Source organism: Mobula hypostoma, chromosome 2 (genome assembly GCF_963921235.1).
Source record: "Mobula hypostoma chromosome 2, sMobHyp1.1, whole genome shotgun sequence".
NCBI classification, from domain to species: Eukaryota; Metazoa; Chordata; class Chondrichthyes; order Myliobatiformes; family Myliobatidae; genus Mobula; species Mobula hypostoma.
In genome coordinates, this window is record NC_086098.1 from 33,617,578 (window position 1) to 33,643,240 (window position 25,663).

At 36.7% G+C, this 25,663-nt stretch overlaps 2 protein-coding genes across 7 annotated transcripts in view; one reads left to right on the forward strand and one right to left on the reverse strand.

The window, feature by feature from the left end:
• The window catches only part of runx2a (RUNX family transcription factor 2a), a 182,473-nt gene extending 166,702 nt beyond the window's left edge, over positions 1-15,771 (reverse strand). Inside the window, exon 1 of the mRNA XM_063035231.1 lies at positions 15,714-15,771. Coding sequence (XP_062891301.1) covers positions 15,714-15,771 — 58 coding nt within the window. The remainder of the gene's footprint in view (positions 1-15,713) is intronic.
• supt3h (SPT3 homolog, SAGA and STAGA complex component) overlaps positions 1-25,663 on the forward strand; it is a 425,840-nt gene that overhangs the window by 70,739 nt on the left and 329,438 nt on the right. The window lies entirely within an intron of this gene.

Sequence of the window (25,663 nt, forward strand, 5' to 3'; positions counted from 1 at the left end):
ATCAAAAATAAATTCGAATGGAATGAAAATACCCTTGTACATTATTATACAAAGTTGTTGTATTTATTCAGTTTAAGGCAATGAATGCTGGTCCACACAAACATAAAGGTTGATGGATTAATTTGCCTCTTTTGAATTAGAACATCCAAGCAAGGATAATGGTATAGTTGCTAATTGGAATGTGTACCCTTATAATCATTAGAAGAGACATTTATCCAAGATACCCAGTCTTCATCGTCGTCCAGCAATTCTGGTTGAAATTGTGTACATCTTGTATGTGCTTGCATGTTGTGTCTTTTTTGTCAGTTGTGTGTGTTTGTACATGAGTGTGACTTCATGTACACAGGGGGATTAAGTGAATCGGTTATAGTCATAGTCATTTTCGTTACAGTTGCACCATAAATAATAAATAGTAATATAACCATAAAGAGTTAAATAGTAATATGTAAATTATGCCAGTGAATTATGAAATAAGTCCAGGACCAGCCTATTGGCTCAGGGTGTCTGACCCTCCAAGGGAGGAGTTGTAAAGTTTGATGGCCACAGTCAGGAATGACTTCCTTTGACGCTCTGTGTTGCATCTCGGTGGAGATGTTACACATTGTGATTAAAATAGTTTAGGTATCAGTTCATTACTTGGGATATATGAGCAAAATATTCAGTTGTTTAAGCTACCTGCGTACTATAACAAATAGATGTTACTGTAGTAATCATTAAGTTTGGACTAATAATTTGCAGTTGATCACATCAAATCCTACTACTGTAGATTTGGAAATTGTATCCAATTTATTCTCAAATATCTTTGAGAGAAAGAAGTATCCAGTCCTTTTCCGGCCTCCCCTTCAGATTCACAACAATATGATTGACTCTTAAATGTGCTCTGAATGTAAACATGACCTGTGGGTTTGACCAGAAGTCTCCAGAAAATTGTGGAAATCTGTCAGGATCTGGGACTTTCTTGAGAACTCTAAGATTCTAGAAATTGGGTATGTGTGCACTTGCCAGAAAAGTAGGATTGCATGGAGACACTTGAGTAACATGCTTGTTTGATAGACTGCAGGCCGCAACTGGTAGTCATCACCTAACATCTGAAGCATTGCAAATGCATCCCTTGAGGGCACTGAGTTTATGTTAGTTGGAATCTGTATCCTGCATTTTGACAATTTGTAGGTTTGCTTCCACATCAAAATTCATTGGGTATGTGGTTCCATTTTTCATTGAATCTAGTGGTGGAACACCTACTTTCTGCCGTTTCATAGTTACGGTATACAATCTGCCCACTTAACCTAATGTAGAGAAACTGAGCCTTTTCCTTTGAATGGAGAAAAATGTCTGGTAAGTGTTAATTTGCATCTTTTGAATTCTGTTTTCTTTCTAATGTTTAATCATTTGAGTATTAAATTTTAAGTTTAAACAATAAGCATTAAAAAGGATTAACAGTCTTTGTAAGTTGCTGCGTATTAGAGACATGTAATAACAATGTCCTTAACCGCTGAGATGGCACGCATATTTAGGGATGTATGCCTTTGCTCGTCAGTTATTTTTCAGATGCTTTATGGATGAAACTTGTTTATTGCCTACCATTTGCTAATATGTCATGCAAGATCCTGCTGGTGCATAGAATCTCTTTGTTTGAATCAACTCAGTACTTGGTAGTTGGTAGGTATGCTGGCAGCAAGCTCTGACTCATTAAGAATAAAGCTAGGCACTTGATACCAACCTAACTTTGGATTGGGATGTAACAGAACCATGCCATTTGTTCCCCAAAAGTGGTTCTTATGGATATCTGGAAGTTTTGTGTCCAACTATGGAAAACTGCCTAACAGACTGATTAAGGTATGACTGGCTAAGTTGTAACAGACATTATTATCATACTTGTTTAGCAGATAGTAGGAATGATACAGCTACTTCAGAATCAAACTTCAGACGCTTTATTGCATATCCTGGGAATGCACTGTTCACTGGCAGGGGCAGAAACATAAATGTTCTGTCACAGATATGCACTTGAGATTTCTTCAGCTTAGGAGTTCTCAGCATCGACTGTTTATCCTATGAAGCCTCATGGAATCAAGTTACAAATGGATAAATAACCCTCCTCCTGATTAACATACTCTGTTCTCCCCTTAAGTGATGAATCTGTGTCCATCTACATTCAATAACGTTTGGAAAAAAGAGTGTTGAAAGTCACAAACGTATTGTGGGTATTGGATTTCAAATAATTTCCATTGACGAGTTGTTTAGTCATAAAGCACATAACTATCTGACTAGTTCAGTAGCCATCTGCAGCAGATACAGATGTAAGTTGACAAATTCATCCTCATTAGTCTACTTTTGGTAGATGTGAAAATAAGGGTAGAGTGTGACTACATTGTGGAGCCATAATCCTTTCTTCACTTATATTGTGTGATGCTTCTTTTGTGGTAAATGGAATAGAACTACAATTAATCTGGAAGCTAAGAATAAAACATTTTTCTTGCTCTGTGCCAGTAACAGAATTATACTTTACCTGTAAGCTCAAGACATTTAATACCTCTCAAGTTACCAGTAATGTCAAGATAGTGGACCCATTCAGTGTGCTAAATAAGTGCAGGGAAACACACCAGGAACAGTACTAAGCATGCTTAAAATTGAGCCAGAATCAGTAGATCAGACTTGTCATATTCAGGCATAAATTTGAAGAACTAAGTGAATGCAAAAATAATTTTAAAAGTGTAACAAACTTTTTGAGAGGTTTAACATTTGATAAAAGAATTAAGTGATGTAAAAATAAAATAATAAAGTTGAAGTGGGCCAGAAAGCAAAAAAAAAGTTAGAAGACTGAAGTGTGGCGATTTAATTGGAAAAGTATGCGTGAATTTAAAGAAATGTTTAAAAACTTGCATGGAGTGCAAATTATCTTAAAGTTACCAATCTAATGCTGGATGTTAATCTGCCTTTAACATCTACCAAGGACCTGTGGTGTGAGGAGTGAATTTCTTTGTTACAACCAATTCAGCTCCAGCTGGAACGATTGTATCTTTATTAATGTTATTCATTCCTTGAGAATCTTTTAGCTTTTTGGTTTGCTACTGTGTTATCTTCAGCACTAATTAAGATTTGGTGATAGCGATGCCACAGTACAAGTGTTATATCTGAGTGGGAACAAAAGTTCCATGCCCTTTGCCAATTTGTGGTTAAAAATTGGAAGATGCTTCAGCATTTTTGAAAAATTGTAAGAGAATTCTGTAGGTAGAATTGTTGATAAACTTTGAAGTCATCTGGAACATGTGAAATTTGTATCTTTAATGTGCATTGGAGAAAGTGTGAATGTTATTAATTTTATGACATTGCAACATTTTGTTAATTTTATGTTCAGTTGTACTCAATGTGATATTGCTGCCCGGAGGCTTGAAATGCTGAATACTGGCAACTTCATATAAGTTTATGAGATATTATTAGTTCTTCAGAAAGTGATGAGGAGGTGTACAGGAATAAGTTAGATTAGCAGGTTGAATGGTGTCGCAGCACCAACCTTGTATTCAAAGTCAGTCAGACCAAGAAATTGATTGTGGGCTTCAGGAAGGAGAAGTTGGGAGAACACATACCAGTCCACTTTGAGGGGTCAACAGTGGAAAAGATGAGCAGCTTCAAGTTTCTGATGCCAACATCTTCTAAGATCTATCCAGGTCCCAACATTGATGCAGTTATGAAGAAAAAGGCATGCCAGTGGCTATATTTCAATGGGAGTTTGAGATTTGGTTTGTCACGAAATACTGTAGCAAATTTCTAAAGATGTACCATAGAGAGGATTCTAACTGGTTGCATCACTATCTGGTGTGGAGATGCCAATCCACAGGATCAAAAAAAGTTGCAGAGGGTTGTAAACTCAGCCAGCTCCATCATAGGCACTAGCCCCCCGACCACTGAGGACATCTTCAAAAGGTGATGCCTCAAGAAGGCAGCATCCATCATTAAGGACCCTCACTGAGCAGGCCATTCCTTCTTCTCATTACTACCATCAGGGAAGAGGTACAGGAGTATGAAGGCACATACTCAATGTTTTAGGAACAGCTTCTTCCCCTATGCCATCAGATATCTGAGCAGTTCATGAACCCAGAAGCATTACCTGATGTTGAAAGACCCGATGACCCTGGTTATAGCACTGATGATGTGTTCAGAGCATCGTGAAATATATTCTTAAAAAAAATCTTCGTTTTGCACTTTTTACACTACTTATTTATTATTTTATTATTTTCTTACGTACTGCTGCCGCAAAAGAACAAATTTCATGATACAAGTCAGTGATAATAAACCTGATTCTGTTGGTGATTCATAAAATGTTATGTTGGAAAAAGAAGTATGAATACTTTTCTAATTTGTGGTGGTGTACGCATGTGTTTTGATATAATTTTGTTGTATTAGAAAATAGAACCAGTTGATCAGTGTGTGACAAGATTTTGAGAATTTAACATTTGAAATATGATTGCATCATACACAAAATTTAGCAAAGGAAATTGCAATAATATAGCACCCAAAATCAAATGTCTTACTATAGCAATATAAATATAGAAAATCTGCATTTGTGTCTTAGGCTTTTGAGCAACGGAAAGAAGTTGATGGTTTAGTAGATAGTTAAAGTTCCCATAGAGTATGATTAAATATCTTCTATGTATTGCATTATATATAATGATTGTCAACATCTCTTCCTCAGTATCTGCAAACTAATAATTAATTCCAAGGCAAAATAATGCAAATAATGAAAATCTGAAGTAAAAAAAACAGGTTGTTTAAAGTTCTCAGCAATTGGAAAGTGAAGCATTGTTAATGATTCATGTATGTAATCTCTCATCATTTTATGTTAGAGTAATAATTGACTATTCATTTTGTTGGTGGTATTTTTATAGGGATGTCGGCTATCATTCAAAGCAGTTGACTGTAAATGAAGTGTTTTGCAATGCAAGACTGCTTTGTAAAATATGATGTAAATTAACATTTTTTCATTGATGATATAGAGTGTAGCTTTAAGATTGTTTCTTGAAGTTTCTGGAGACACAAGAGACTGCAGAGCCGTCTCTATTTCCTGAGGAGACGGAGGTCCTTGAACATCTGCTGGACGATGCTGAGGATGTTCTACGAGTCTGTGGTGGCCAGTGCTATCATGTTTGCTGTTGTGTGCTGGGGCAGCAGGCTGAGGGTAGCAGACACCAACAGAATCAACAAACTCATTCGTAAGGCCAGTGATGTTGTGGGGATGGAACTGGACTCTCTCATGGTGGTGTCTGAAAAGGGGATGCTGTCTAAGTTGCATGCCATCTTGGTCAGTGTCTCCCATCCACTACATAATGTACTGCGCAGGCACAGGAGTACATTCAGCCAGAGACTCATTCCACCGAGATGCAACACAGAGCGTCATAGGAAGTCATTCCTGCCTGTGGCCATCAAACTTCACAATTCCTCCCTTGGAGGGTCAGACACCCTGAGCCGATAGGCTGGTCCTGGACATTTCATAATTTACTGGCATAATTTACATACTACTATTTAACTATTTATTACTATTGTCTATTACTATTTATTATTTCTATGACTATTACTATTACTATCTCTATTACTATTTATTATTCATGGTGCAACTGTAATGAAAACCAATTTCCCCCGGGATCAATAAAGTATGACTATGACTATGACTAGATGTTGGAATCAGGAGCAAAGAAAAAACAAACTGCTGGAGGAACACAGTAGGTCAAGCAGTATTTGTGGAGGCAAAGAGATGATTAGGGTTGAGACATTGCATCAGGACTGTGTACTGCATAGGCATCATCCATTCCCAGTATTTTTCAGAAAGTTGCTCTGAAGTTTAATTTAACTTCATGGTATCCGGGGAAGAGCACGAATTTTAGTAATTCACCTCCACAAATGGCTTGAAATCAGCCATAATATCATGTATCAAGTTAGATCTGGTACAGGAATAGTGTCTCCATTCATTCAATGGGAACCAATTAATGTAATGGATATTTGGGACTTGGGCAAATTTTAGTTAATTTACATACATGTGAATTGTATTGGCCTATGGTTTTTAACTGATTTAGTTCAATACTTGTTTGAATGGATTTGGCTGGCACACTGGCTTCACCTATCACTTGCCAGCTTCTGCTCCTTCCGCTGCCCCACCTTCTTATTTTGGCTTCTTCTCCTTCCTTTACAACCCTGATGAAGAATCTCAGCCAAACCAACTGCTTATTCTCCTCCGCAGATGCTGCCCGACCTGCTGAGTTCCTCCAGCATTTTGTGTGTGTTACTTGGGATTTCTAGCATCTGCAGAATCTCCTGTGTGTTTGAATGCATTTTGATACTTATGGTATGTCTTTGGAACACGAAGCAAGTACTAGGCTAAATCAGTCATCTAAACATTTTTTTTGGGGTGTTGCATGTCAATATGGTGGCATTTACATGCATGAGTGCCTGTCTCTGTGATTGTGGACTTCAGGAAGGGTAAGACGAGGGAATATGAACCAATCCCCGTAGAGGGATCAGAACTGGAGAGAGTGAGCAATTTTAAGTTCCTGGGTGTCAAGATCTCTGAGTGTCTAATCTGGTCCCAACATATCGATGCAGCTATAAAGAAGGCAAGACGGCGATGATCGCAAACAAGAGAAAATCTGAATATGATGGAAATCCAAACAACATAAACAAAATGCTGGAGAAACTCAGCAGGCCAAGCAGCATCAATGGAAAAGAGTACAGTCGAAATTTTGGGCCAAAACCCTTCATCTGTATTTTTCTTTTTAAATACAGTGATGTTTTGTGTTTGTTATGGTTTGATGAATAAAACCTCAGGTCCCAGCATCACGTTCCATAATATCTATTTCATTTGACAATTAACTACAACATCCCTTATGCTCTTCCAATATTGTTAGTTTTCATATTTAGTTTTTAATGTAAAATTTTCTTAGCAGCTTAATTATCATTGAATGTGGAACAATGTAGTATTCTGAACAAATATTTATTATGCCATTTATTTCACTAATTGTTAATTATTTTCCATTGATTTTTCTTAAACAGCCATTTCCTGTATATTTATACAATAAACTTAACAAATTTAAATCTTCAACAGTTATAAGACTTATTAGTTTTGGTTAAAATAAAAAAGATTGTGAGAATTGTGGCAATGTTGTTAATACTTAAGATAAAAGACGATGATTATATTCACTGTGCACTTTGATTGCTATTGATCTTTTGAAGAAAGCTATTTGAAAGTCTTAAGTGTTCAGATATCAGCTTGATTTTTGTTAATGTGCTGTTTGTCATTTCCCAAGTTTTGTGATATTATTAACAAATTATCGGTAATTATAAGCAACTATAGTGATGCATCCTGTATTTAGCTCAACTGTAACTAGTGCACTTCTTGATTTATTCAGTGTCTCAGGATGAAACTGAATAGAAGTGTTTGAAATTTGAAGATGAAGTCTCTGAAAGCAACCCTACAATTTCTGAGAGTGGGGGGTAGAAACTAAAGAATATTATGACTATGCTTAGCATTATGGTATATGTATAGTGAGTATGTAATTTCCTGTAATAGTTTGGCTCTTTTGAAAGAGAATACAGCTGCTTTAAATTGTATTCTGAAGGATGTTAAGCCTTCAAAGCTGCTTGGTAAACTTTAACACCTATCAGACTATGGTAAGCTTCATATTCATGTTCAAAAACTTCATTACTCTTCGTGATTTAGAAACACTCCTTGAGCGCTATGATTTAACTCTCGTCACATGATGGTAGACAGGAGATGCTTTATGCATAAAATTAAATGGAATGAGGTTTTGAAGAAATGCTGCTGCTATGATTTATTTAGCAAAAAGGAAACCATACATTCACTTTGTAATGTTGTGAGATGTTGTTTAGGTTCCATTTATATAAAAAAAGCTTTGTTCTTGAACAGTAATGATTTTTTGAAAAAAATGTCAAGAACCTCTTTAAGCAATCAATTGTGTTTTTCCTGTTTTCTGAATTGTTAAATGAAGCAAACATGAGAGGAAAATAACTTAGTTTGTTCAATCATTATTTAGTGGGGTAAAGTATGTAATACTAAGGATGAAAAAATGGATTTGCTTTTGCTATTTTAATATGAACTTTTCAAAGTAACTGGTTGAAAGTATTTGTACTCAAATTAGTTAAGTACTTTATATAAAATTAAATTTAAACCTGATTGAAGCCAAAAGTTAGGAACTTGAGTAATCATATGGAAATCACTGAAATAGAAAAGATTTTCTGTTCATAATCAGGCAGTAAAATAGCCATGACAATGTTGTAATAAACTTGAAATATTTTGAATGCTTTGGGAAAAAATCTCTAACCTGAATGGTTATAAATAAAATTTAATTGGGTTTAAGTGTCTGAGCACAGTCATGTAGTATTAAATAACACACCACGAAATGTCTTGACTATGAACTAAAACTTGCAACCTGCCTTATAGCCTAAAAACACATGGTCAGTGTTTCAGGCCTATAGGTGTAAAATTTATTGCATATATCAAATGTAGTTTATTGTATTCTTTGACCATAATACATATTATTTTTTAAAATATAGTTTATGTTTGAATAGCCTATTCACAGAAGTTATCTGGTTGCTTTTTGTCTGAATGTTTTCTATGGGCTGAAACAGCTGGTGTTATTTTTCTTCAACTGCATTAAATGCGTTTTTTAAAATAAATTCTAGGTAGATAAAGATGAAAAGGTGAATAATCAAGTATTCTTTTTGTCACCATCCGGCTTCTAAGTTCCCCCCTCCTACGCTTCTCGCCAATCAGCACGCTACTCTACCCCAGTCATTACAGTAGTTTATTGTTGGGGTTGTGTGGTAAGGAGAGGATGTCTGGCTGGTTTTGTGGATGTCTACTGTCTATGGATATAAACCCATGGTCAAGTTTTAGTCATAGTCTCATATCTTACAAAAAAAGGAAGGATTTAATTTATGCTGTTTAAAAGTTTGAAAAACAGCTTCCAGCAAATAAGTTGCCATTGTTATTTTGTGCAAATGTTTTCACTTCCATTATGAAGATTATTTACTGATGATAATAATGGCTTTTTATTTAAAGAGAATTACTTCAGACTATTTTACTTTATCTGTGAGTAATGACATTATATAAATTAATATGAATATAGTTGGAATTAAGATTCTGTGATATTCTCTTTGTTATAACTATATTCAGAGGATTAATACAAGTTATTTCAAAGTTCAAAGTAAATTGATTATCAAAATACATATGTCACCATTGGCATACTCAATAAATCCATAGAATAATAACCATAACAGAATCTTTAGATTTATTTTATTTTTGGCCTAGAGTTTTTAAGCTGAGTTCAGTCTTAAAAATTTAAATTGGTATTTAGTATGAAAATGTATAGTTATTTGAAAACAATGTAGCTTTTCAAATGGATAAATACAAGAGATCATGCAGATGCAGGAATTCTTGAGCAACACATACAAAATTCTGGAGAATCTATTTAATTGTTTATTTCCCTCCAATGCTGCATGACATGCCGAGTTCCTTCATCATATTTTATCTTTTTAAATGATTAGAATTGATTTTATTTATATTTTTATTTGATAGGAATGTTATTAAATACGTTTGATGTATCTGCTCGAATAGATAGCAAATGGGGTAAATTTAGAATAATGGCTTTGGTGTAATAAATAACAATCCCATTCTGCAACTTGCCAACCAAAGGTTTTTATTATTAAATTAATCAACAAAATTCTGTTTAGTTAAGTCAAGTCTACAGTGTATTCTAAAGAATTAGTCATGAATAATCTGGTAAATGGCAGTAGATAACATATTCTGAAGAATGTGAAATGAGTGTTTTTCAAAAATGAAAAATGTTAGATTTGATATCGGTGAGGCTCGACGTAGATTGTGCGACTGTTTCACCAAGCACCTATGCTCTGTCTGCCAGAAGAAGCAGGATCTCCCAGCGGCCACCCATTCTAATTCCACTTCCCATTGCCATTCAGATATGTTAATCCATGGCCTCCTCTACTGTCATGATGATGCCACACTATGATTGGAGGAACATCAGCTTGTATTCCGCCTCCAACCTGATGGCATGAACATCGATTTCTCAAACTTCCAGTAATGGCCTCGCACCCTCTCCTTCACCAAACCCCATCCCCCTTTCCCCTTCGCACCTTATCTCCTTGCCTGTCCATTGCCTCCCTTTGGTGCTCCTTCCCATTTCCATTCTTCCATGGCCTTCTATCCTCACCTATCAGACTCTTCCTTCTCCAGCCCTGTATTTCTTTCACCAAACAACTTCCTAGCTATTCACTTAATCCCTCCCCCTTCCAGTTTCACCTATCACTTTGTGTTTTTCTCTCTTCCCTCCCCCACCTTTAAAATCTACTCATCTTTTTCTTTATCCAGTCCTGCCAAAGGGTCTCAACTGGAAACGTCAACTATACTCTTTTTCCATAAATGCTGCCTGGCCTGCTGAGTTCCTACAGGGTTTATGTGTATTTTTTAGATTTACTAGGTTGCTTGAGTGAATCCTGTTGCCCACAAATTACTGTTGGATTTCCACAGACCTTTAAATTCCCTGTATCTGGAAGGCAAATCACAGTGGACCAGGCAGCCCTGCAACCAAACAGTCAAGGTCTGCAGGGTCCCAAGTCATGTAATTTGGGGGGCATAAGTGGGCTTGAACAAGCCAAGCCCTCAAAATAGCTCCGGAATTTTGTAACTGTCTTCAGAACCCCACCTCTAGCCTTGATCTTTGTCGGGCTTGCCTCTGGTATTAAAAGTCTATTAAAAAAAAAATTTCAAAATATTTCTAATTAGAAATCTAATTAAAAATATATAGTGTATCTTATTTTTTATTCCTTTGATTCCTATTTAAATCAATGGTTTTCAAGTCTTGCACTGGGTACACTTCAAGCATTCACAAGCATTCTTCATTAATTTCTTCAGGCTGTGAGAGTTATTAATAATTAGAATTTATTGCCTATCCAAAATTGTATTTAAATATGGCAATGAGTCCACTTCTTGAACCTTTGCAGTCCTTCTGGTGAAGGTATTGCCACGGTGCCAATGGATAAAGACTTCCATGATGTAACAATGAAAGAAAAGTGATATAGTTCCAAGTCATGTTGGTTTGTGACTTGGAGGGAAACATGTAGGTGGTGGTGTTCTGATCCTTCTTTACTACCTTGACATTTTTTTGTAGTTGAGATCATGCGTTTGACAGGAACTGTTGGAGAATGTTTAGCATATAGCTGGAGTGTATTATTCAGTGGCACACACTGAAGTTTCAGTACTCTGGTAGGGTGGATGCTTGCTTCTCTTGTATGATATTGAGTTGATTTGCGTATTGTTGGAGCTGCACTCTTCCAGACAGCGGTAAAGTATTTGGTCATGTCTCCATCCTGTGCATTTTGATGGTGGCTAGGTTTTGGGTTGTCACTTGCCACAGAATGCCCAGCCTCTGACCTGCTTACATAGCCATACTATTAATGTGAGTCTTTGGTTTTCCTCAGGTTTTTAATGGTTTGGGATGTGGTGAAATCCAGGATAATTGGTTAGAAACTTTCTTGTTAGAGATTATTGTGATCTTGTGGCTTCTTTGCTCTAAGTCTGAATGTTGTTCAGGTCTTGCTGCAGGCATGTATGGACTTTGCTTGTTGTGAATATAATTTATTTACACCCCTACTTTTGACTTCATAATGCCAGGAAAGTCATAAAAAAAAACAATTGAAGATGTTGGACCTAGGGTATTGCCAATAGCTCCTGCTATTGTGTCTTGAATTTGGGATGATTAAACTTCAGGAACTAAAACCAGAGTAGAAGTAAGCTGGAATGGGTTGATAAAGATGTAATGCAAATAAAAATTGGCTCAGTTTATGATTCAACAATGTCAGTAACAAATATACATGATTTTGCTGCTAGGAAATTGACCTGCACTGCAATGCTATTCCTTTGTGCAAGGTATGCAAGGATTGTTTTCCCATGATGCCATTGGGGAGTTCAATAGTGAATGTAGCCAAGAAATCACTGGTGAAGCTTGGCCAGTTAGCTCAGGTGTTACATGTTCGCAGGGGATTCCTGAAACACGCTGGCACTTCTATGGGAAAATGCCAGCAGTTCAGTGAAACCTGCATTATTCTGTCAAATAGAACAATGAACTAAGTAGAATTCAGTTTTAGGATCAATCTACAATTATTTTCAGAATGCATCGCTCATCAGGCAGAAAGAAGGTAATGCAGAAGTAAGATGTACGTTTCAGAAAAGTAATGGTTTGAGCTATGAATTTTCCTACTACATGGGCTGTACTCCTTTTGTAAGGAAGCTCTTGTAAGTTTCATATAATTATTGTGAAGCTTGACTCACTTAATGAGATTCAGTTGAAGCTCAGCTTGACTAGCTCAGTAAAATTGATAATTAATGTTACTATTGAGGAACTATTCTGATGTAACATCGAAAAAGTCCTTGCAAGTGTTTATTTCTGATGTAATGAGCTCTCAAGTCACTTTATTGCTCTGCAACCCAGAAAATATTTCTGAAATTGTAGATCTCCTAGGTTAGACCAATGCAGAGATTTCACCTTTATAGTAGTACCAATAAGTTGTGTAAACAAAATATAATGCATTTGACAAGCAGCAGGGTAATTCTGGTCAATATTTGTGCCTCAAATAACATCACTAAAATCATACTATGGATAAAATTTCTGAACAGCATAACAATGTCATTAGAAAAATAACTGGTTGTTAAGTACTTTGGGACTTACTGAGTTTGTGAAAGGTACAAACTTATTTGTTCCTTTTTTTGTCCTTTTTTCCTTATTTTGTTAATTTTTATTAATTTACTAGTGTAATTAAATAGTTGGTCACTATCTGTTTTCAATTAGTGTTTTTCATGATAGGTTGATAGATGTAATAAGCTCTATTATGTACTCTTGGTTTAGCTGTAGAATTTACAGGAACACTGGAACTTTTCAGAAATGTGAATATGAAAATTGGATGTTCCCATTTGTTTTAAAAGTGTTTAAATCAGATGGATACTGTGCAATTGTTATCAATGACCCTAAAAGGGTAAAAATTTTCCTAACTCTTCCCTTCATTATGAAGTTTCAGAACTAATTGTATCTTATACTTTATAAAGCCTACTTTTCATGATCACAAAATAAACAGAGATTTGAAAGTTTTTCTAATGTTATAGTTTTGTAAATTTTCCACTTTAAAATGAATGATACCATCGTGGGAATTTTTTTTAAATAGGCAGCTTACTAAAATTGAACCAAAGAAATTTAAAATGTTGAACTTAACCTGTGAATAACAATGAAAAACATTAGGGTTCAGTAAGTGTAGGTACATGGATTTAGTACAGTTTATTTGCTGTTATTCGATTGAGGAGAATTTTACATGGAATGTGACTATTAAAAACCTACATGAGCACCTATGAGCGATTAAAATAGTGATATTATTCTTTAACAAAATCTCATATTACAAACATTTGTTAGCAGTTTGTTAGTAAAGGACATGCTTCTGTATTTTAATTAAGAAAGCAATTTCCACTCCTAAGTGTTTCATAACCTTTGCTCAACTGATGAAAAATGATTATTTGTTTCAAATTGAATTGTATTTGTTATTTTACATGCATGAACAGAAGTTGCAGATCATTTTAAAGATTAATGCCATGTAAGCATAAATATTGTAGGACTGACTGCTGAGGGTATTGGTAAAGTTTAAGCTCCAAGTAGATAATACATATAAAAAGAATATATATTATAGTGATGGGCTTATAGCATTTTAGTCTTTTTTGTAGTATAATGAAAACAGAAGTAATATGCATCATTTTTAAAACTATGCTCCGACATGTATGACCGCATACAACTGCTCTTTGAAAGTACTAACTAAATAGAATCTTCACAGATGTAAACCTGCATTATCTGCTATAAATATTTTAATAATGTGGTTTAGCTACTCTGCGGATGTTATGCCTCATGATTTACCAAACAATTTATAACTTTCTGTTGATTTGGCACCTGTTTTCTAAAGGAACCATTTCCTTACTTTTCCTGTAATCTTTTTGGAACATCACTTTGTTAGCAAATGCCATAGCAGTCCTGTGTTGTACCTGTTTACATTATGCTGAAGAAAAAAATAGGATTAACACTTTATCTGCACGCATGCGGATTGTGTAGGGAATGCAGAAGTAATAAAATTACATCTTGTTGGGATGTGTAATTGTGAAGTCAAAAGAGAACCAACAAAGGAAAAAGGCAAACACGAGGAATTCTGCAGATGCTGGAAAAAGGCATGACTTTGTTTGCCATCATCGATTGGATGAATCATTAAACTGTCTGTATAACTTCCTAGGATGTTTCTTCATAATAGTAAACAATATGTGTGCAACATGCCAGCACCTGCCTTTGTTTTATTGGCATCCTCTGCTTGGGATTAGATTGTTTTTATTCTAATATTTCTGTTACATGCAAAGCCCCATTTGAGGGATCAAAGTTACAGCTGAACAAAAACTCTTCCTTTTGGTAATCTATAGTGCTTAGTGATGACAAATGACCATATGAACTCATTAGATTTAATTGGAAAAATCTAATTACTGCTTGAATCTTTACCAAAGCTCGTACCCCACTTCCATCCTTCACCCCAGCATTGATCTTTGAAGTAACACAAGAATCTCCCTAAAAATTGTATAAATTCTGTAGATTACCTAGATATGAGTATATTTATCCTGTTAGTATTTTTAGTAAAATCTTGTTCAGTGTTTTCAATCATAAGATTTGTTTATTAAAGTAGGAAACTTGTTAATTTGCTGCAATGCATTTTTTTTGCCAGAGTTTCTGATGTAGTCACTACAGACAAATTAGAAACACTTCCTTTAATTTCAATCAAAATGAGTCTTATTAATACTACTGTAAATTGTAGCTCTGTCTTGAAGCTGTGCAAAAGGTTTAAATGGAGTCATTGTTTCTAAATTTAATCGTATCAGTTTCAATGAAAACTAAGTTCAATAAAATCTAAATGCAGTTACATGTGTGAAAAACATACAACTATTTCCTTACAAATATTAGCAACCATGTTAGTGGTCAGAAAGTAAAGTGACCCAGCTGTTTGGGGTTGGTGGAGATTGTAGTTTTAAAGCAATTAAATAGGACTAGTCTAGGTTTGCCGTGTACCCACAAATCCACGGAATAATGAAGATATCAAGAGTCTTTGTATATTTCTCCTATAAAATTATGATCAATTTAATATGTTGCCCTATAAGGTTTATAAGTAGAATGTTTTTATATCTTTTTGTTTCATGTGTTCTTTCCATTTAGTAATCAAGTAGTTAAAACCAAGAAATTATCAATAACATATTTTACAGACTATATCTATTTTATTTGTTATATGCTATTTTATTCCAGGGGGAAAAAAAACAAATACCACAGGAATGTTGGATTTAATAATATATGCTATTGAAAAATAGACATAATTTATTTCCATAAAGCAAATTTCACACTTTGACTTTTCAAAGCATATTTCAATTTGAAATGAAAACAGAAACGTGTTCTTTGCATTTTATTGACAGAAGTTTTGTAAGTTTGTATTTTGTAGACTTCAAGTTTATGAAACATTCTTTCGTATTCAGAGTTAGCAAATTAATAGTTTATAGAAACATGTCCCAAAGAAGAATATTTTGAGTAAAATTTCGTATCTGGTCTAAGAGAATACATAAGATGTGGACTCACCCCAGAAGAAGTTTTGCTGACATGATGCAACTGAGCTGAATAGGCTGTTAGATGCCATAGTCCTCCTTTCACATATACTTTATGCCTGTGGTTTTGGTGTCCCTCGAAGTCTTAAACTGAAAATATAACCATTGCAAAGGAAGTTTAAGAGCTTGCCAGCAGTGCTTAGGTGAGCTGCTTGATGTCATTAGCTTTTTTGGCCACAAAATAACATACAGCATGCAAAAAAAGACAAATAAACATTTGATAGACAAGTATTTACTGTAAAGACTGTGGTTAGCAAACACTTACTGACAGAATTGGTCTTGGTGGCTGGTAGTGACCTGCGGAGATTAACCATTTAGGACCAGAGGTTCTCTCGTCGTCCTGGAGAGCAAGTTGCACCGCACTTGTGGTTCTGTGGTTGTTTATGAGGCGAATGAAGCATTCACACAATCCAAAAAGCATAAGCTTTAAACTCTTCATGTGCTCTTACTGGAGAATCTGAATCACATGGCTTGTGACATCATGACATACAAGTAGGACGGGACAGCCTATCCCTGTGGGTTTTTGACAAAGGACTCGTGGTAGACTCTTCCTGGCATAAAGAGGGACCAGCTTTAATTTATATGACTCATGGGGATTTGGACAGCATTACAAACACTGTGAAGAGAAGAAAAAAAAGAACGAATTCATGTACAGATGAAGCATATGGGCAGCAGGAATGACTCGCACTGTTCAGTTTAGTCTTACTAGTGTATTGTTATGTGGGTAGTAAAATGAACTTGCTGACAAAGGTGCTGTGTGAAATTCTGAAGATTGGCAATAATTTGAATAGTTTATTTAGTCACTTTTGAATTTGTATGCTTTATATTTCTGTCTTTGAATGTGATTTTCTAGAGTCTCATTGCTGGCATTTTTCTAAAATTTGGTTGAATCAGCAGAGAAATGCCTGTTTTGCATTCTCCTGTGGAAGTACAAGCCTCTGGATTTCCATCAAGACTTGGTGTAAATGATGATTTTGGTGGGAATTCTGACTAATGAAAATTATAGTGAATGATTAGTTTATTTAAGTTCAATGTAAAGATATATTTCATTTGTGTAACTAATGATCAGAAATTGTACTACTGTTTATTGCATGAGCCATAATTATCACAGAGACCACATCTGCAGTTTTACAGCAGGAGATGGAGGCCTTGCATAAAATGCATTAGTACACATCTTAGCAACTTCTCTAAACTTTGACAGTTATTGTATTCAATATAAGTGGTAAGACTCCTTTGCTTAAAATAGTACCATCTTTATGAATGATTATTAAATATTCCAGATGTCAGTAATTGTAGAAGTTTGTGATTGACCATTGTTTGTAATTTAGATTTGTGTTTTACTTGAATAATAAGTTCACACTATTAAAGTACTTTAAATAGTAAAATAGGATCAGAAGATGTTGAATCCTTGTGGGTTGAGTTAAGAAGCTACAAGAGTAGAAGGACTCTGATGGCAATTATATACAGGCCTCCCAACAGTAGCTGATGTGTGGACCACAATGGGAAAGAGAAAAGGCATGTCAAAAGGGCAATATTATGATAGTAATGGGAGATTTCAACATGCAGGTCAATTGGCAAAATCAGGTTGGTAATGAATTGCAAGAGAGTGAGTTGGTTGAATGTCTACAAGATAGCGTTTTAGAGCAGTTTGTTGTAGAGCCTAATAGAGCCAGGCTGGAGTGGGTGTTGTGTAATGAACTGGAGGTCATTAGGGAGCTTAAGGTAAAAGAACCCTTAGGAGACAATGAGCACAATAAGTTCAATTTGAAATTTGACAGGGAGAAAGTAAAGTCTGATGTAGCAGTATTTCAGTGGAGTAAAGGAAATTACAATGGTATGAGAAAGGAGCTGGCTAAAGTAAATTGGAAGGAGGTGCTGGCAGGGATGACAGCAGAGCAGCAACGGTCTGAGTTTCTGGGAAAAATGAGAAACATATGGGATAGACGCATTCCAAAAATGAAGAAATACTCAAATGGCAAAACAGTGCAACTGTGGCTGACAAGGGAAGTCAAAGCTAACGTAAAAGCAAAAGAGAGGGCATACAACAAAGCAAAAATTAGCAGAAAGATAGAGGATTGGAAAGCAACTAAAAAGATTATTAGGAGGGAAAAGATGAAATATTGAAAGCAAGCTAGCAGACAATATCAAAGTAAATAGTAAAAGCTTTTTCAAGTAAGTAAAAAATAAGAGCATGGTTTTCCTAAGGGAAAATCTTGCTTGACGAACCTGTTGGAATTCTTTCAGGAGATTACATGTAGGATAGATGAAGGGGATGCAGTGTATGTTGCATATTTGGACTTTCAGAAGTCTTTGACAAGGTGCCACACATGAGGCTGCTTAGCAAGTTAACAGCCCATAGAATTATAGGAAAGTTACTGGCATGGTTAGAGCTTTGGCTGATTAGTAGGAGGCAGCGACTGGTAATAAATAGATCCTTTTCTGGTTTGTTGCCAGTGAGTAGTGGTGTTCCGCAGAGGTCGGTGTTGGGACCACTTCTTTCTATGCTGTATATCAATGATTTAGATGATGGAATAGATGGATTTTTTTGAACCAAGTTTGCTGATGAAATGAAGATTGGTGCAGGGGCAGGTAGTATTGAGGAAACAGGTATCTTTGAGGATATAACGAGCGCAGTAGATAGAGGGGAACAGATGGATGTGACTTACATGGATTTCCAAATGGATTTGATCAGGTGCCACATAAAAGACTTACACATAAGATAAAGGATGCACAGAGTTGGGGGTGATGCATAGAGGAGTGGTTAACTAATAGAAAGCAGAAAGTTGGGATACATGGGTGCTACTCTGGTTGGCAATCAGTGGTGAGTGGTGTGCTGCAGGGATCAGTGGTGGGCCAGCAACTGTTCACAGTATACATTACCAGTCTGGAAGAGGGGATGGAATGTAGCGTACCTTAAGTTTGCTGATAATACTAAATTCAGTGGAAAAACAAATTGTGCAGAAGATACGGAGAGTCTGCAGAGAAATATAGGTTGAGTGAGTGGAAACGGGTCTGGCACATGGAATGCAATGTCGGTAAATGCGAGGTTATCTACTTTGGAAGGCAAAAGGGAAGAGCAGATTATTATTTAAATGGTAAAAAATTTGCAGCTTGCTGTTGTGCAAAGAGACTTGGGAGTGCTTGTGCATGAATCACAAAAGGTTGATTTGCCGGTGCAGCAGGCTATCAAGATGGCAAATGGGATGTTGGTCTTTATTGCTGGAGGGATTGGATTTAAGAGCAGGGAGGATATACCTCAACTGTATAGGGTACTGGTGAGGCTGCACCTGGAGTACTGTGTGCAGTTCTGGTCTCTTTACTTGAGGAAGGATATATTGGTTTTGGAGGCGGTGCAGAGAAGGTTCACCAGGTTGATTCCAGAGATGAGGGGGTTGGACTATGAGAAGAAATTGAATCACCTGGGACTGTACTTGCTGGAATTCAGAAGAATGAGAGGAGATCTTATAGAAACATAAAACCATGAAAGGGATAGATAAGATAGAGGCAAGAAATTTATTTCCACTGATAGGTGAGTCTAGAACTAGGGGGCATAGCCTCAAGATTTGGGGGAGTAGATTTAGGGAGGAACTGCTTTTCCCAGGGGATAGTGAATCTGTAGAATTCTCTGCTCAATGAAGCAGTGGAGGCTACCTCACTAAATATATTTAAGACAGGGTTGGATAGATTTTTGCATAGTAGGGAAATTAAGGGTAATGGGAAAAAAGCAGGTAGGTGGAGCTGAGTCTATGGTCAGATCAACCATGATCTTATTGAACGGTGGAGCAGGCTTGATGGGGCAAATGACCTACTTCTGCTCCTATTTCTTATGTTCTTAGGTGGGTAGGGTGCGGAAGGACTTAGACAGATTAGGAGTACTGACAATAAAGTGGAAAATGAAACACAATGTTGGAAAATGCATGGTCATGCACTTTGGTGGTAAAAAGAAATGTATAAGCTACTTTCTAAATGGGGAGAAAATCCAAAAATCTGTGATGCAAAGGGACTTGGGACTCTGTGCAGAACAACCTAAAGGCTAACTTGCAGGTTGAGTCAGTGGTGAGGAAGGCAAATGCAATGTTAGCATTCATTTCAAGAATTCTAGAATACAAGAGCAGGAATGTGATGCTGAGGCTTTATAAGGCACTGGTGAGGCATTACCTTGATATTATGACCAGTTTTGGGTTTCTCATCTAAGAAAAGACATGCTGGCATTAGAGAGGGTTCAGAGGAGTTTCTTGAGGATGATTCTAGGACTGAAAGGGTTATCGTACGAGGAACGTCTGATGAAGGGGGATCTCGTTGAAACCTTTTGAATGTTGAAGGACTTAGGCAATGTCCACGCTTGACCGGATAAATCTGTAACTGAAACTTTTTCTTTTCATTTTGACCCTCCGTCCACACTGAAATGGTGTTTTCCTCCCCCGAAAATGGAGCTTTTCTAAAACGCTCTCCAGAGTGTTTAAATCTGAAAACTCCGGTTGAGCATTGTAGTGTGTGCAGGGTAACCGGAGGTTTTGAAAAACCTGTTGTCCCTTTCATCGGTGAAGAGACAATGGCTGTAGGGAATGTTTCCAGGGTGACCCCTCTGTGGGAGTGGGGAAGATGTAGGTGGGGCCACCCGGGGGTCTGTGTGTCCGTATGTGTAGCTATTGTAGTGGCTGTGAAGCTGGTATTGTGGCGGTGAAAAGTACTGTGGGGGGGGAGCCATCATATTCCTCACCATTGCAAATCCCTCTGCAACAGAGTTAGTTAGTTAGTTTTTCAATGTTCGTCATCAGCTGGGTCATACTGTCCGTGAACTCCCTGTCAGTTGCCTCCATACGCTCCGGTATTTTTTTAGTTTTAAGTCCTCCTGCGCGAGAGCCGGCAGCTGTCTGAGGTTTAGCAATTTCCTTTTAAGTTTTTCTAGTCTGTAACTGGACAAACGCGCACCAAGTATACCGTTTCCTCTTTGCTTGTTTTCTGTAGATGTGTCCTGTGCATGCCCAGTGGAAGGAGATTTGCCCAAATACCCATTTTAATGTGGATGGAGGTATTTTCAAAAACACCTGGTGTGGACGCCTATCGTTTTTACACGAAACCGGCGTTTTCAAAATTATCCGGTCTAGTGTGGATGTAGCCTTAGACAGAGTAGATGTGGAAAGAATGTTTCCTATGGTGGAGGAGTATAGGACAAGAGGGCACAGCCTCAGGTTATAGAGGGGCATCCATTTTAAACAAAGATGCTGAGAAATTTCTTTCACCAGGGTGGTGAATTTGTGGAATTTATTACTATAGGTAGCTGTGGAGACCAGGTCATTGAGTGTATTTAAGACAGAGCTTGATAAATTCTTGATTGGACATGGCATCAAAAGTTACAGGGAGAAGGCCGGGGAGTGGGGCTGAGGAGGGGAAAAAAGAATCAGTGATGATTGTATGATGGAGTAGACTCGATGGGCTAAATGGCCTAATTCTGCTCCTTTGTCTTATGGTCTAAAACAAAATACTCCTTGTTTGTACTTTTTAAATGATGTTTTCCTCAAACACTTTATAAAATTGAAGTTAATGAAGATTATTATGTAAAACTTGTTCACACTTGAGAGTTTAAGCCAATTCACAAGGTTTGTACTTGCAAACCAGAAGCACGTTGAAACCGCTTTTCTGAAATCCTCCATGGGGGTAGAGGAGTGGTTTGTGGGTGCGTTTAAAACTAAATTAAAATTAGCTTCAGGGACAATATTATTGAATCAAGCAAGAAAGGACACAAGTAGTCAAATTAGAAAGTAAAAGAGAGTTGGATGTGTCTAATATATCAGGGAGCATTAAAAAATCCTCTGCATTCAATTCAAATCCTCAGTTTTCCTGGAAAAGAGAGCTGAATGTGAGAACTGGTGGAGTACAAGATGTAAGTTGGGTCATGGTCCTTGTGAGTTATGTTCGCTGTGTCATAATGGTTTCCTGAGCTCACCGTTTCCAGATGCATATCATGTTTGTGAGGAATTTTAAAACACCAGCCATATTGATTTGGTTTGGAGTGGAATTACCACTGCAGATGTCTTTGGAAGAGTTGTATAATTCCTGATTACAAAGCTAAGAACAAGATTAAGCATTTATTTACTGGATGTAAATAAATTCTAGTTTGTTAACTTAGTTTACATAAACAGTTTTAATACTAAAATTTTAGAGGGCGGGACAGAGAAATATTGCATTTATGTAGTGCTTTTATGCTTTTTATATAGTCTAGTCAGTGAGATACTTCTGAAAAATGGTCACTTTTGTTTTGTGGGAAAGATGGTAGGCAATTTTGTGTTTCCAATAGGTTTTACGGGTGGGTGAAACGAATTTGTAAAAAATTAATTTTAGAATTTAAGGTTGTTACATTAAGTTCAGAAAAGCAATCTTTTATATCATACAGTCACCTACTATCAGGATAGGAATTATTCTGTCATCCAGTTGGGCCTTATTTTTAGTCGCAATAGGTTGTTTGTGGATCGTAGGATGGGTTGAGTAGTATTGCTAATTGTTCAATTTGTTTGCTGTTAATAGATGGTATTGATGATTCAATTCAGCTCTGCTTTGAGTTTTAAATATTTAAAGCTGGAGTATATTAACATTGGTTTAAGTACAGCACATGATTGAATTGATAAGTGTGCTGCTGGTTGCTAATTGTCTGTTTCGTCTGGGTTTCACATTTTGATTTTTCTGTTAACTTTCTGTAGAGTCCTGCACAGCTACAATGGCAGTTAAAGTGGACTTGTTTCTCCCACTTCAGCACCGTGAAAGAATAGCTCTGCAAATAATCCTTGTTCCATTATTTGAGGGTTTTGGGACTGTGATACAAGATCCTACAGGATATTTTGTCATTGGTTTGGCATCACACTGTGCCAGTCATCCACCACAAAAATCTGAGTGCTTAACAAGAAAAAAATCCACTAAGTAACTGTTGGGAACATTAGGTTTTGTTCAAAAATTTCATGATAATTTGAATTATCTCTTTATTGTGACTGACAGAATATTTATGCTGCCTTTACTGCAATCAAATACAAATGGACTTCATAGGTTTTAAAAAAAAATACCCACATGATAGTTTACTCACACTAAAGTGACACAGATACTGACTATTGTGGCAATATAAGTATTCAGTGAGATTCTCGGTATAGACACACACAAATCAAACTGGCTGCAGGAATTTACATTTATATTTACAGGGAATCTTGATTAGGAGGCTGAGTGTAAGTTTAGTAAACAAAATTAAACGAATAGAATAATCTTAAAATATAAAAACAAATTGAAGTTTTGAAGACAATCCTGCTGTTTGGAATAATAGCAACTGAAGATTTTGGCAGGGTGTGCAATAGCTATTGTGTCATGGAGTCTGGAAAATAGAGCTGGAGAACGTTGAGGGGTGAGGCCGTGGAAGGATTTAAACATAAGATGCAAGTTTTAAATTGGGGGTGTTGCTGACGGTATTTATTGTCGGCCTGAAGGAAAATAGTGACAGTTATTGATATCAATGTGTGTAGCAGTCAGCAGAATTTCTTATGAGACATAGAGTAGACTGAGGAAGGGAGCTTGGCATGGAGCACTAGAATATTTCATTCAAGAATGTTACAGAAGTGTAGGTAAGAATTTCACCAGCAGGTGGGGTTTCCCCTGTTGGAGGGGATAAAGGCTTTTATAGTGAAGAAGACATGTTTATAGGAGTTTACTTTGCTTGTATAGACTTCATGGTTGAATATAATATAATTAACCTTGGGGCGGAGGGAGTGGAAGGAAAGTTCATGGGCCTGAAACATGTAGTGGGTATATTTAACGTAGTTTTCAACGTAGTTTAGCTGGAGGGACCTGATGTCCAGCCAATATGGGTGTTTTATTGATTAGACATGTTAAATGCAGGGGTGTGCAAAGAGAAGTGGCCACCATAAAAATTTGAATTTAGTTCTTGAGCAAATTAATGTAAAAGCAGATTTAAATGTAGATTGTTACTGTGAGTGGAAGTATTTAAAAGCAGTCAACAATCTTTTTGCTTCTGTGCATGCTTCGAAATATTAGATTGTTTATATTGTTGAACTTGGATGCGCTAGACAGGAGAATTGGCAGTCAGAATCAATCCTAGGGTGTGAGCTTGATGCTCCAGATTAATAAATGTGCACAGTCTTCCCTAAAATCAGGTAATGTGGATTGGTGATAATTCTGTTTGATAATGTTTCTGTGAAGCATTTTGTCGTGCTTTTCCATATTCCATGAATGAAACTACAAACAAATATTTATCTGTACTATTTACCTTCATGCTGAAATCAACAGATTCAACATGAAAGTGCACACTTTCACTGCAAAGTATGTTATTAAACATCTTTAAAATGGTTATGTACACTTTAAAATTTATTGTGCATAAAAGAGATTCTCCACAATCTTGAAATATATGCTAAAATTTTATATTGTGGAGGTGTCCTTCGTTCCAGAAGCTCCGCATCCTCCTGCAGAATTGTAATCAATTTACTCATTTCTAAAACTACCATAAGGTTGCTGAATTTTTCTCAATTATATGATAGAATTTGAAGTGAGTGGGGATAAATGGGCACCTTCACCTATAAAAACAGATGGCAAGTACTATATGTGGATCCCCTGCTAGCAACTTAATGGAAAGTACAAGCTCCAAATTAAGAGGTAGGGCTTTGCATTGTAGCAGGTTCTTCTTCCTATTAATGGGGAAGAAGGTGATGTTAAGTCCACTGCTACCTCCCTGCCTTCTCTTGTTCTTCCTCCTTTGCTTGGCAGTGTCTTGGGTTAGGCCAGCCTTTCATGATCAGGACAGTAAACAGACTTCTCATTACCAGGATTCCCCTCCTCTCAGCCCTTCTTGGCAGTGGCTGCAAAATAAAAGCTGAGTCGTGGCCCTACCAGGAGCAGCTGTAAGCAATGACTTAGAGCACATTTGGCCTCTCTGTGCTGCTGGCCAAAAGGTATGGATGTGCCTTCTGTCTCCTCAACAGTCTGCGGTGCTGTCCGGATTACTGTTAGTGAGACTGAATGCTGGTGCAGGGTCAGTGGATTCCAGTAGGATACTGAGGCTCCTGCTGTCCTGATGGATGGCCGATTGGAAGATAGGCTACTTCACTTATAAGAATCGCTGATAGCAGGTTTTTGGAGAGTTCATCTTACAAAATAGTATAACGCATAAAAGGAACTTGAATATTTCAGAATTTTGCATTTGACAGTGAGAAACAGTTGGCAAGTCGGTGGCTCAATGGCATCATTGGGTGAACCATAAGTTACAGTTTATTTTGATGATCTAAGATGGTTAACAGTGTAACATGCAAAGGTGGACTCTGCAGGAAAAACCACATTGGTACCAGCAAAGTTTACTTTAGTGACTGATTTAGTTGTGCAATAATTTGATTAGACTTTACAAAGCAGCTTATTTATGAATCAGAGTCTTCTGAATGAGACACAGTTGCTCTCTATATAGTATGGTATGTTAACTCACTCACATTGTAACTAAACATCAAAGCTGCAAAGTGGTGGTGTATATATCAATGATTTATGTCTGCATGTGTTTGTGAAAGTTGGGGGAAGGAAAATAAGGAATGCTTTCCATAATGCATTTTCTTCACCGCATAAGTAGAAATAACTCTTAAGCTGTAAAGTATAGGTCTATGTGCAAAATGCTGTATTATTTCTGGAGGTCTGCTGATTCCTTTGTTCCTTTTAACTTAATTCAGAAGGATGAAGAAACATTGTGTATGAGAAAATCTGGAAAAGTTGTTTTGAATTATTGCAAAGGATGTGGCCAAGGAGAGACAGGAAACTGCTACCACCAATGCCACATTGCTATAGTGCCTTATTTCAAAATCTTGAAGAAATACATTTGGTCTTAGGACTCCTGGTTCTAAATGATAGTGTATCATTGCCAATTTTTTTAAAATTTGGGAAATAGAAACTTGT